General features: G+C 29.3%; 1 protein-coding gene across 3 annotated transcripts in view; it reads left to right on the forward strand.

The window, feature by feature from the left end:
* LOC132739021 (homeobox protein Hox-A5-like) overlaps window positions 1-14,286 on the forward strand; it is a 55,679-nt gene that overhangs the window by 18,342 nt on the left and 23,051 nt on the right. For all 3 annotated transcript variants that reach the window (XM_060726660.1, XM_060726661.1, XM_060726662.1), the window contains exons 2-3: window positions 9,035-9,073; window positions 9,424-10,170. In XM_060726660.1, coding sequence (XP_060582643.1) covers window positions 9,624-10,170 — 547 coding nt within the window. In that variant the 5' untranslated portion in view covers window positions 9,035-9,073; window positions 9,424-9,623. The remainder of the gene's footprint in view (window positions 1-9,034; window positions 9,074-9,423; window positions 10,171-14,286) is intronic.

Below are 14,286 nucleotides of genomic sequence, written 5' to 3' on the forward strand. Positions count from 1 at the left end.
AGATGTTTTCTTAACGTTTTTGAATAGTTTCAAATGTAAAATAGATTTTGATATGAATAAATTATAATCATAGACATCAGCAACCACTGATGTTATGTATGTTTTCTAATATGAAACATGAAGATTGTAAATTATGTTTATATATAGCAATTTGCATATACAGTATGAAAGGTATTCTTTTCCTATTGTGTAACATTTATATTGATAAACTATAAAAAGGTCCAATTCATATAATGGTAATGATATATAAGAATGTTTGTTTTTGAAGAAATCAAGAATCCATGGTGCAAGGTAAATTGCTGCTACCAAAAGCTTTGAACTTAACAAAGAATAATATTTTTTTAACGAAAACTTTTTAAAAATCTCGACCGTTTTCTTTTACAATGTGCTGTATCGTTTTTCGCCTGCTCGAATTTGTCTCTGAAATAAATATCACCAAAACCATTTATTAATCTGGTTTAAAGCAATTTGGAGTGCTCTCAAATCCCGAGGCTTTGTGAAACAGTTAAGAACTACATTTCATCAATGTCAAAGTGTATTATTTGCTTAAGTTTTCCTGTTCCAAAGTAAAAAGCCCCAAGCGGTTCAGGCATTTAAATTTCAAAGCCATGTTTTTGGTTAGGCGACTTTGGAATGAAATCGTTGAATTTAAAACACATTTTTCACTGATAGAAAATTGGAAGGATGCTAAAAGCAGGCGAATATCTTTAGAAAAATCAGGCTAGCAAATTGTAAGGGAGGATGATTCAAATGTATTTTTTATACAGTATCTGTTCTGGCAAAGGCAAAATTCGGCAACAAAGAAATAAAAAATGTTTCTGCCTTCTGTTGATCTGAATTTCGTTACCCTCCTTGTACTGATTTTATAAAACAAATTTCAGAGTAGAACAAAAAAAGCATAAAATGTATCTCAAAATTTATGAAAACTGAAGTAAAACTATTCCTTAAAACATTTTAGAACATTTACTATGCTATTGGGAAAATGTTGCTTTATAAAATTGTCTGCAAATTGTCAGGTATTTTGATTTAATACATTAGTAAAGAAATTTTTGAACTGGTATTGAAGAAAAAACAACAGGGTCTCAAAATATAATAAGAATACATTTGAAGGAATGCTTGTTACAATAAAAAATATTATTAAACAGAACTAACAGATTCTATCAGAATAATTTAACTATTATATTATAATTAATTTGTATGTTGAAACAATCATAGATAAAGTTGAAACTTTATTTAGAAAAGACAAAATTTGTATAAAAAGATGGGACATGAAAATAAAGGAAATGACACTTTTCTATTGTTATTGAATTAAAACTTTAACTAAAGGATTGAAAAGGAATACTAAAACTTACAATTTTAAAACAGTTACAGTACAACAAAAATTATCTTCGACATTTCTCAAACATTCTTTATTTCCCCTTTTCTTATGAACTTGAGAACTCTTAATATTTTTCACAATTTATAAAGAAATCAATTATAATAATTTACACATAATGATTAACAAGCGTTTTTGTTTATGTTTTGTATGCCTCCCTTAATTTTTTTTACAAGCTTGACAATGGTTTTGCTGAACTTGACATCTCATAGAAATTCAACTTTATTATGAATTTAAACTTTATAGTCATTATAAATAAATTTGATTCAATAATATCTGAATTTGTACTTTCGATTTTACGAAAAGGTTCTTACAAATTGGATGCTAAAGTAGCTTTATAAAAATTGACCAATTTCGCTCTATTTTTTTTTCTTTTATAAAGTCAAATGTTATGATGATGACAATGCTTAACAAGATGTTACCCTTATCAGATCGATGGATTTAAGCGAACTTAAATGAAGAATTTTCTTAATTCTGTTTACACCTTTATTATGGACACAATGGTGTTTGCACACACTCTTATCAATACTACTAGAATTACTTCTATTGATTGACCCTCGTCTTTGTGGTCAAGCCAAAGAAGACAATCATATTGCTGTTTAAATTCCGCAGACACATCATAAATTACAGTGAGAACAAATATCCTATTTTATCGAAAACTTGAATGAATTGGTCAGCCAAGTCCGAACGATTAGACGCCCTTTACAAATGATCGCCTTCCTGATCAAATACCAAGGGCCAGAAACTAATATGTTCACGGACAAGTTTTCAATTAAAGGGCAAACTTATCCAAATACATCGGGCGCAGCCATATATCATTGTCGTTTTACGTTCTTCAGTAGATGAAATGAGAAAGTTTCTGTCTTAGAATATTCGACTAATACAATCTTCTTGAGAACGAGCACCTGTTTGTCTGTATTTTCTCTAGACCTTTCGGAAAAAAAGAAAACTGCATGTGTGTATTGACGGCGTGGACGTGGACTAGGGGGCTAGGGGGCGTGGACGGTAACTTGCACTTTCCAGTACCGTCCATGAACAGGCTCAATCAAACCGAGCCTGCAACATTTTCAATTTTGCCGTGTTGGGCTTTCTTTAGGGATTCTGTATTTATCTATTTTGAGTCAATATCATAAATCACTTATGGAAAGACTAAATATGCCTTAGGTTTTTAAATAATTTTATATCAAAACTTACTCTAAAAATGAAAAAGAAACTTAACAGAAGTTGATCTATAACGAATAAAGTAGGAAATGGAACAACTTCATCAGTTGCAAGTTACTTTGTGTTATCTTTACCTTTATACTTTAAAGGTTTGTATTTTGATTTTTACACTTGTAATATGTCTGATAATCCTGCATTTCTGTAAAATCTTTATAAAATATAAATACCACGAAACTTAATTAGAGCGTCTTTGAGTGACACAGAAATACGATCATTTTAGAATGTTTAAAGACGTTTCAGTCATGCTCTTGTCATCTATGGCGTCATGATTTATGTAAGATATTGAAAGATTGTTGTAACGCCGATGCTTTGATCAGCAGTTCTTACGAACTATCACGTTTCATATTGATTTTATATCATGCAACTCTTGCACAGCATCGAATTTAATGTGCGACTGACAATCTTCAACAAACGCATCGATTCTTTGATATAAAACACAATCGTACATTGTTGTTTCTTGTTGTTTTTAATATGGGACGATATTCTGCCGGTATATTTCTCTTTTGATCATATGATATTTATTTAGAATGTTTGTGGCTGGCTTCTTTAATTCCAAAAGATATATATAGATCACAATAAGGTATATATGGTATATCATCATAGATTTCTCTTTTACAATTCTCAAAATTGTCACAGATTCTTCTACCAGATTTAGGTATAATATTTCTTGTTATTCGGTGAATTCACTACTGTTCTAAATCTAAAGACTAGATTCTTCTTATTTCGTTGTCTGGCTGAAGTGGCTGTGCTTTTCCTATAAGGATTACAAATACAAACCTGTACTTTATCCTTTTATTTATCTGTGGATATCGCCCATCTCAAAATTCATTAACGAGTATATTTGCTATACTTTTAGCTCATCTTTAATTCCTAAAACTGAATAATGCTTAAGTCTTTGCTAGGGAAAATAGACTTTTGTATGTTATTTAAAAGCATATAACATATAGATTCTACTAAGTTAGTCTACAATGTTCCTCCTTTTTATCTGTACTAATCACAATATGGTTTTTACGGTTATTATCAAACTATCAAAAATGATGTTCCATCGACATTTTACATCTCTTACTTTCTCTTTGATACCACCAATATAAAACATTGTCAAATCTACATAAAATCGTAATATTTAATTATCTTACAGAATATTGTTATTTAATCTTTACTGGATATGTGTCAATAGTTCCATGTAGTGCAAATACATTATCTATAGCCAAAACTTGTATTTAAAATGCAATAAGAGCTAATGTTTTATCAAAGGTTGTAACTTTAAAAATTATTAATGTAACTTATATAGACTCCATCATTTGTCATAGGTCTCAACAATTGGTGATAATTACATGAGAGTTCTACTGCGTGTTGTCGCCACGGGGTCTGAATTAAGTCAGCATGCACATAGAAAAATGATTTATGTTCATTTAAATTCATGTTTAAGAAACAGTATACTGTGCATTTAAAGGCGGGAAGAATAATAGATTCAAATTGTACTTTATTTAAATGTCAAATGTGCAATTTCTTTTCAATAATTTTTGTTGAAAAATACATAAGTTTTTTATTTTGCAATTCAAAACTGTTTTGAATTCCCGTTAAATATTAAACAAATGTCAAGTAGTTTAGTAATGTGGCTCCCATGCACCGCTTTGTATAACTTTCTTTTAACCTAACTGTTGTTATATGCAAATTATCTGATTTTATTGAGTTTAATAGGAATATTTTAAACATCTTACTAGTTATTTAGGTAAATTTATACTTTATTCACTAAAGTAATGGATTGATGGATTGATTTGAATTCAAAACAATTTTATACTCATACTATCAGTTGTGAATAATTATAAATAACAAGAATTAAGTTTCTTAAGGTTCGACCGTTTCAATTCAACACAACTCCTTTAATCGTAGCTGAAAATAAAACATTTTTTCAAAGTTAATGTTTCAACAGTCAAAATTGTCAATATACAGCTACTTAAATAGAAATTCGAAAAAGAAGTAAGCATAAACGACAAAAAACGTGTTTTACTTAAAGCTATGTTTGATTGTTATCAAGTGTTAGATATAACACTGTTAGATATTTGTAGACGTGCAGCACTTTCCAAAAGAAAACTTCCTTTTTTAAGCTAACTCCTCATTTCTTGATTACACGTTAACAATCGCTACAATAGCATAAAATAAATATCTAAATTTATTACCTACGGGGATAAACATAAACATAATATTTCTATAACAGCTCCGAATTTACCTGGCATTTTGATTTACAATCTAGGTTAATGAAAAGTGATCTCATAAACATGAACATGAGTCATACTCCCAAATATTTTCTATTATTTCTGAATATTTATATATCGAATTAGTGTTGGCTGTGAAACAAGCTATAGAGTAAGCCTTAATGTGCCTTGAACGACATTTGACGGATTAGCTTAACTAGTTGCCATATTGTTAGACAATAATTGTTATAGTACAAAAAAGACGCATAACGAATATTGTTTAAGCGTGCATATGTTCCTAATTTCAACAATGCATTGATGTTGAAAACAATGCAATATATGTTCACAATGATTTATATATCAATAAAACGAACGATTGAAATGAAGTATAAATTGAATACTGGCAGAAAACGAAAACGATGAAACAAATGTATAAATGCATAATTGTGAAAATTCTAACTAAAAGATAAATATCTTACATCTATTATTAAATGTTATGTAAATAGATTTCAGTTAATACGACGATTTGTTGACGAAGTCTAGTACATGGATTATGTTTTTAAGAAAGAAAAAACATTTTAAACACTTTACATTGTATGAAAATTAATGCAAAATTAGGAGAAAATAGAATATAAAAAACAACTTATACCGGATCTCAACTTTAATAACAATCATTCCATCGCCTTGGCGTTTTGGAGTTACTACAAAATTTTCTTACTACACTCTCATACAATATTCCCTAAATTATTCAGCATGGCAAATTCGAATGGAAAATCGATTATGTTTTCGGATTATTTTCATTACAAATGAGGCCTGGCTGTCGCGTGCTAAAGAAACGCCGTTATCGCCGCCTGGGATCCCTGTGATCGTCGTTGCTCAACTGTATCTATTTACTTACGGAATAAACAATCTACAACACCGTCTAGAGAGGGCACAAGTAATCTAAATCACGAAGCCGTTATTCATAATTTGATATCAGTTTTAAGGGAAGACTTTAGTGAATTTTTTGTTATCAGTGACATATATCTTGACCTTTTTGAGAGAGTTAATGAGGCTAACGTTTGGTCGTAACTTGGTCAAAGGCACGTCTGAAAGAAATATAATTAACTGTCAATAAAGCCTTCTATTCTTACAAATTGATTTTTCATACATGTAGTAAAATATTCCATTCATAAATATGAAAATGAAATTTTCAATTGTTTAAAGTTTAACTGTCAAACTTTTCTATTCCAAGTGGCATGGTCAATCTTATTACATTGTTTTCGGAGGTTTTTTTTGTATCTATTTCTTTGTTTATTTCATAGGCATCATTTGAAATATGAATTGGATTGTGTTTTTTTTGTGTTATTTTGCAACACAAAAGCTTGCCAGTTGTCTTACTATATCAACGTATAATCATAGTTGCGGGTTAATTGGCCTGGTCTTATCTATATTTTACAAGCTGGCATGACTTATGCGCACCTTTCCCCTTGTCTATCTTTGTTCTTGTCAGCGACACACAGCCTGACTTTCCTGTTACGCTTGACTTGATCATCTGAATATTTTTCTTTTGCCAGAGGATTGTGCGTCTCCAAATTCTGACAAGTTGCTTCATCAGAATCACTTGTGACACCGTGACACATTTTTGTTTTCAATTTATGTGACCCCGGTGTTACTATTTACGGTGTGCTTATTTACCTGCCATATTTATGCGTGTATAAACGTAAGCATGATAATTTATATGGTCATAAAATTAATCTCTTATTCTTCTTTCGGCAATGGTTATTTTATATTGGCTACAAAACAAATCGCATTATTTCATATCGGCGTTATATTACCAAGACTAGTTCCTTATCCTTAAATATCTGTTTTGCAGCATCAGCCCTTACGTGCTTAAATCAAACATGTATATTAAACCCATCCTTGTTATACATATACGGAGATTATATTGCTACGGAATGATGCAAAATTTATTTAATCAGTTAATGAAAAGGCAGTCCATCTGTCAACATTACTTAACGTTGAGGACATTTTTTACTATTTTACGAAAAACGTTTGATTTATCCATGTTTCTTTACGCTTGTTAAAAAGAGATGTTATATTGAATCGATTGGAAATATGACATTTAAACCGTCCAGTTTATATTGATATATCTAATGTAGAAAAATTGGGTTTGTGATTATTTTTGTCTTTGATTCAATAATGCACAAGGAACATTTAACAAGTTTTTATAAATATGTATACATCCTTTTATTTTATTCATACATATAATAAACACAACGATTCTTTTAAGTTAAAGATCTTCATATACTTTTGTAAATCCATCGGTTAAAGCCACGATTATAATTATTTAATTTGATCATACGTGTAGACTATGCAGTGATAACAAATTTGCCTTCTTTATGTTCATTGACATACCTTTAAAAATTGTAAAAAAATCCGTGTTGAATTGTTTTACTACGTTATAAAAATATTCACGTAGCTTTTTAAGTCCAAATATTTGTTCCTTTTAAAATACGAATTGAAAAATGACAAATTAATACAGAGGCCATGTTTGGACTTGAAAATTAAATTTAAAACAATTTATACCATTTTAAATTACAGAGGGTGGTTTTAAAAGCTTAAATTTAGTCGTTAACTGTTATATGTATATTTATACAAATATTTTATTTTAATGTAAAGTGACTTAAAAATTGTCCCATCTTTTTTACATCTTTTTAAGTGATGCATACCACTAAATTTGTTTCAGGTTATGCGCCATATTTTTGTTTATATTTTGTATCTAAAATATATTATCAACATAGCGAACACAATGCAGTTGTTTCAAAACATTCAATAATTCTAAAATGTTGAATTTTTCCCTGGCCGGTGCTAGGGAGGCATGGATTACACTTTCCGCCGTTATCGTTGTTGTCCACGAACAGGTTCATTCTAATCAAACTTGTTTCATTTTTACTTAGGCTATTTTAGGCGATCGTTTATGTTCCCGTTACATTATGTTTTATTTTAATGCGAATGTTAAACCCTAACTCGTGCACATTTAATTGCTTTCAATACAATTGTCTGTACTGTTCGATATCAGGTCAGTCATTTTTTCTGAATATATTATGATATCTTTTTGAAAGATAATAAATTTAGTTATATATTATTTTACAATAACAATGTAATTTTTTAAAAAAAAGTATGTTCTCAATTTGAAAAGCAATTAGGAACATGTCGTTATATGGATTAAAACGGACATGTATCTCATTTTCTTAAATTTTTAATCATGATACTTCAGCCGTTTTCTTCATATAATTATGATGCTTAGATGAATAAATTATATTATAAAACGACATGTCAAGCTATAAATAATCTCATATCCATATAATCTAAGTATTATCTAAACTAATGACCATATTTCAATATAAAAACGTGTGCTTAATATACTTCAAAAGTTGTCTCGTGAATATGAAAAAGTTGAATATTAAAAACCAACATTTAAGCAATTTTTCATTCACTAGAATGTGTTATTTAAGCGTAACTTTGTAAATGTCGCAAACTTAGTTTATATTTTAACTTAAATATTTAATATTTACACATGAAATGTGGCTTATATCTAGAAATAGAATAAATAAAGGCAATATTTAATTCATAACCCATGTTTGTAAACATTAAGCTCATTTTTAACTCAATAGGGAATTCAAAAAATACAGAATTACTATCCGAACAAGCATGTATAAAATACCGACAAAACTAACGCGAGAGATGGCGTGTTTTAATAAATCCGTAAAAAAATAACCTACGAAATTCAATGCTCCTTCAGCTCGGTAGGAGAATGAAAAATTAATAGTTTCATTCCGGTAAACAATAAAGTAGTTTAAACGTCTAAATGTTATACAGTCGCACGTGTTAATATATTTTGATATATTATAGTAATTTCTTTCGGAATGCGAGGCTGCTCTAAGCTAAGCCAGCGAGTTCAAGTTTCCTTCAGAATATTAATAATTGTGATTATGTCGCTTCTTTTGCGTTTTTGTGCGCCGTGTACAAGCCGCAAGTAGTGTGTAATGAAAGGGTTGTTAAAATAAATGGATGTAAATCAAGATGAAAAAATATATATCTTTTTTTATAGATATACTTTAACGTTAGTGCTCATTTTGTGAAAATTATATACAGTGTTACTTGGAGTTTACGTGATATATAATTTGATATGTGAAAAAAGGGAAATGGATTTTCGTCACAAAAATATAGTATGAAAACTATATTCTTTGTTTATTTTCAGGGTTGACGCAGAGGACTTCAATTGGATGCTATTAAAAAGGTATGAATGTGTATTATTTTCAATTTATATAAATAATTATTTAGAAAACAAAATTTCATCACAAATATTAAAATATGAATCAAAACTTAAACAAAACGACACATTGGATGAAAATGGATCAAATACAAGTTTATTATCAATTTATCAAATGATATACGCTTGATATATTTACTCAAATTATCAGCCAAAAGCATTACTCGATCAAACGAAAAACAGCCGATAGTATTCGAATATTTACGACTAAGATATATTTCTTACTATCTCAGTATAAGTGGGTAGATCTTATATATTTATACTCCACTTACTAAAAATCAGACTGTAAATACAAACCTTTTATATTCAAATTTCAGCGTCTACTGTTACATTGAACCACCGCTAGACGCTACGCTATTGGCTCACACGAGCACGTGTTTTATATTGAATGTTTTAAGTGGTTGAATCTATTTGCCCGTATGAAAACAGTGGAGTCATCAACATCAACATAATTCATTCTAGCTCGCCGAACCTTGACAGCCGGACAGCTTTATAGTGGCAATTATTCAATAAACAGATGAGCTCATATTTTGTGAATTCTCTCTCAACGTGTTACGGTCAAACAGCCGGTTTGGATAACTGTGCCGATGGAAACTTTTACAGGAATGTAAATTATCCGCCATCGGGAGCGGTTTACCCGGCATTCGCCGGTGCGCGTTACCCGTATGTGTCAAAACAAGAAAGATTAGATGAACAAAATGGCGACTACTATGGAACTTCAAGATTAAGCCATTTACCGCCAAACAGTCCGTGTTCATCACCTCAAAACTTACACACCGGATCTCATACGCCGCAAAATGTGCATCCTATACATGGCGTGGATAGATCAAGCTGTAGTGTTCGAACAAATTCAAATTCTGGAAATGCGTTCTTTGCGAACGGTCAAATGCGCAGTGCTGGAGGTGGGGGAGTTGAGGAAAATCGGACATCACCGCAGCAACACACTCCTCCAACTCCTACACATACTCAAGCACATGGGCAACAACAGAATTCCCCGGGGGAACAACAAAACTATCCCCCACCACATATATATCCATGGATGAGGAGAATGCAATATAGCCAGGGTGAGTTTTCTAGATTGAGACACATTTTTTATCATGATGTGTTTAAAAATTTGTTATGGGATATATTTTTGCCATTAGTAGCGGCGTATAGTGTACGGCTCATTAGCTATCCACTTGGCTGTCCTATATTATTTGTATAAAATTTTGTAAACATGTACTAGCAGTGGTAAAGTTTTTTTAGTGAAAACTTCTGTTCTTTGTTTGTATTTTGGTTAGTTTGGCACTCCATACTGATTCGAGTAATGTTTTGTTAAATTGCTTAAAATGTTAGTGTCCTGCATGAGTAAAAGGCAACAAACTCCGTAATTAAAAGCTCCGATGGGTACAGTGACGTTTTTATGCTTGTTCAATTCTAAAAGTATTTAATCTCACGTTTCACTTTAATTATATACTTTAGCTGAAGGTTACAATATTAGCGCCTGTAACTGTTAAAAGTCATGAAACCAACATTTTCCTGTTCATAATAAAGAAACTTTTTACTTAATTCGGTTGATTTCAATAATTGTTGTGTTTTTTTTTAAAGTTATCAAAAAAAACAACAAGTTTTAAATAATACCAGTTTCCTTTTAGAAACTTGATTCAACCTCATTAGATAGGGACAGACAAAATGATATATTAACTTATGAATTATTTATGAATGAATATCAATCAATCGATGCAGCTCAAATGGATATCTGGGAGAACTTAAGACTATAAATTTATGAAATTCTCTTGAATAAAGACAGATCTGTAAATAAATATATCATACCGTTATTCAAAACAGAACAATTTCATAAGTAGAAGTAAACAAACATGCATATAAAAAATAAAAACTGTAGACCAGTTACTGTAAAAGCAAAATATATTTCAGTCAGTGTTAAATAAAAGGATATTGAATCACTTAAAAATGAAATTAAATTCAGATGTTTATTCCAAGAACACATAAAAATGCCTTTAGGAATTAATTTGCCATGCCAAGAAAAATCTTGGTAATTTATTATTACACTGAAACTTGAGTAGAAAATGAATTAGATATTTACAAAATGACACTGTAAAAATTACTATTTTTCTTAATATCAAAACTTGGACAATTACACTAAACATAGTCTTTCCTTTCTTTATTATGTACATAAAAACATACCATGACATGGCAGAAAGACGTTTAACAAAATCTTTACACAAATTTATCAAAATGCGAAACAAACATTAACACGGAGTAGCTATTTTAATGTATATGCGATTTCAAACTAATGGCGTATAAACCCTATCTTGTACAGGCGTATAGCTGACGCCATTTCATTCATAACATGGTAATGAGCATAGCCACATGGTGTAACTGTTTTGTTGTAAAATAGATGGGTAAATCAACATAAAGAGAATGTTAAATACATTTTTTTCTTTGCTTTATATAGTTGACCAATAATGATTTTACAGTGATATATAAATGTAATTGTAATCTATGGTGTAATGAAATACAAACAACAACACAATTTTTTAAAAAAAATTAATTTACACTGATATTCTTTTAAATGAAACGGGTAAAAAAATATGATTCATTATGTATAAAGGTAAATGTTTTATAATTTTGTTCATAACATTATATATATAGCAATGAACATACTTTATATGTGATGCTCAAAACTTTAAAATGTGAATTTATGAGACAAACACAATAAACAAATATACATTTTATTGTAAGGGTTAAAATGTGTTTCCTATTTATATGTGCATGGAATATTAAAGTATTTTTTTTAAACCTTTCAAGATAAAGCGGTTTGGATTTTTTATACGAAAAACAAATAAAATGGATAAATAAAGTGTAAAATAGGCTATACAAAAATACAGTTTTAAAATAAAACACACCGCAAAACAGTGCTTTAATTTGTCACAGTATAATTGATTAATATAACAATTGACATTTCAACTTTGTATTACAATTAAACTGTTGTTTTTTTGTGTGTGTGAATCAAAATATAAAATAAAACTTGCAAAAGAGACGGAAATTTAATACAAGAATATTTGATTGACATATCCAAGGCTTTCCTATAAAACTTTTTATTCTGTATTAAAACAGAATGAAGATATTTTTCAATTCAAAGTATTTTAAGTACAATCTTTATGATATCATAACAATTTCAGTCCAACTAATAAGAATGATTTAATGCTAAAAACAACTAGAGTTTCTTTTTAATGTCTCGCGTATTGCTGTTTAATGTTTTTACTGTTATTTTAGTAAGATTTGGTTACATTCAATCTAGCTTTTAAAACAAATACAAAATATAGTGTTTGGAACATATCGTGTTAAAAATAAAAGCTTCAAAATATTATTTTTGCATGCAATTTAGTTAGTTTTAAAAAATAAATATCTAGGCCAATCACAATTAGTTGTTAGCATTTTTGCAAGGAATCTTGATAATTCTAGAAATATTCCATCGTCCATTTTGTAAAAATAACAAAAATCTCATCTTATATACATAATAATGAACTATTTTAGGTTCTGTAATCCAACATTTGTAATTAAAACCAACCCGCCAGTGAAATACATTGTTTGGAACATACCAAATAAAAAAGAAAGCTTCAAAATTTCATTTTTGCTTGCCGTTTAAGTCAATTGCATTGTGTATGTTAGTTTTAAAAGAAATACAAATAATAGTTAGGTCAATCAATTAGTTGAAGAGATGTTAGCCTTTTTTTAAGAATCTTAGTAATTCTAGAAATATTTAATCAAAACCAAACATTTATTTGTTATGTTTATAATGATGAACTATTCTAGTTTCTGTAACCCAGCATTTGTAGTCATCTAAATAAAAATTGAATATATTGTTTGGAACATATCAACTTAAAAAGAGAGCTCCAAAAAATACCATTTTTGCATGCATTTAAAATAAATTGCTTTTGAATGTTAACATAGCCTTTAACTTTTATTCAACAACATGTTTAAAGTAAATACAAATAGTTTACTTTTGTTACAAATTTCACCCAAATTTAAAAAAAAGAAAACAATCCAGACAGATTCTTTATTTCTTATTTCTACAAGGGTCAACCTTATTTAAATGCCCTTTGTACCTTTACCTAGTTCTTATTTCAATGATTCAGCGGCTGTAAAAGTACCCATGAATTAGGAATTGTTTTGAAATTAACTGTACATCCAATATTGTCTTCCTGTCTCGCGTTATATTACACAATAATGTACATAAAACAATATATTATCATTATGATTGAAATCTTTAACCGTTTGACGTCCATCAACATTGAGCCTGAATACACACGCACACTTTTGAGAGCCGCTAAAAAGCAATTAGAATTCATCGTGTAGTAAATCAAATCTTGTCATATTTAAATTACGTTGCGACAAAAGTTGATATATATGGTGACAACGTTCTTAAATCTATTCTCTTAAGGGGCTTAAGTAAAAGTCTTTTATCTGCTATTTTATATACGTTGTAAAATAAGCTTTAAACATGAAACTTTGATATATCCCACAGAACAAAACAAATGCAATTCAATCTAAATGCTATTTTATTTTTTATATAAATATTTAATTACTTCATTTCAAATCTTTTGGTACTTACTCATTATAGCTAATAAATCAGACGATAATTGTGCCAAAAACAAATGAAATTTGCTGCTATAATTTTGACTAACAGGAAAGTTATCTTCTGTTTTTGTATTGTTGTTAATTCTTTTCGATTTTGTTGTCGAGAAATATAATAAATCCAATTTATATTTTGCATTGTTATATGCTTTACACGATTTAAACTGACCATAATTTAGGAATGATAATTCAAAAAAAGCTCACTATTAATTTTGCAATAACAAAATACAATTCTTAAAGGCACATTAAACATTTTTTTCTTTTTCTTCAGTTTAAATGGCAATGGCAAACATAATTTTGTAACATTTGAATAATTGTTTTAGACATGTTTGATGCTCATTACCTGAAGAAAGTAGCGCTGCATGCGAAATAATATGTCATAAAAGTAGCGAAATACAAACAAAGTAGTATCTTCACTTCAATAGAAAATACTAAACCACTGTAACTGTATTTATTGCTAAAAAAACAACAGAAACAAAATATAGCCAGCGAGTACTTTTTAAATAAAGGGCACTCAAAATATAAAAAAAAACTTTTAAGAA

Source organism: Ruditapes philippinarum, unplaced genomic scaffold (genome assembly GCF_026571515.1).
Source record: "Ruditapes philippinarum isolate M1 unplaced genomic scaffold, ASM2657151v2 ctg1_1_1_1_1, whole genome shotgun sequence".
In the NCBI taxonomy this organism is placed as follows: Eukaryota; Metazoa; Mollusca; class Bivalvia; order Venerida; family Veneridae; genus Ruditapes; species Ruditapes philippinarum.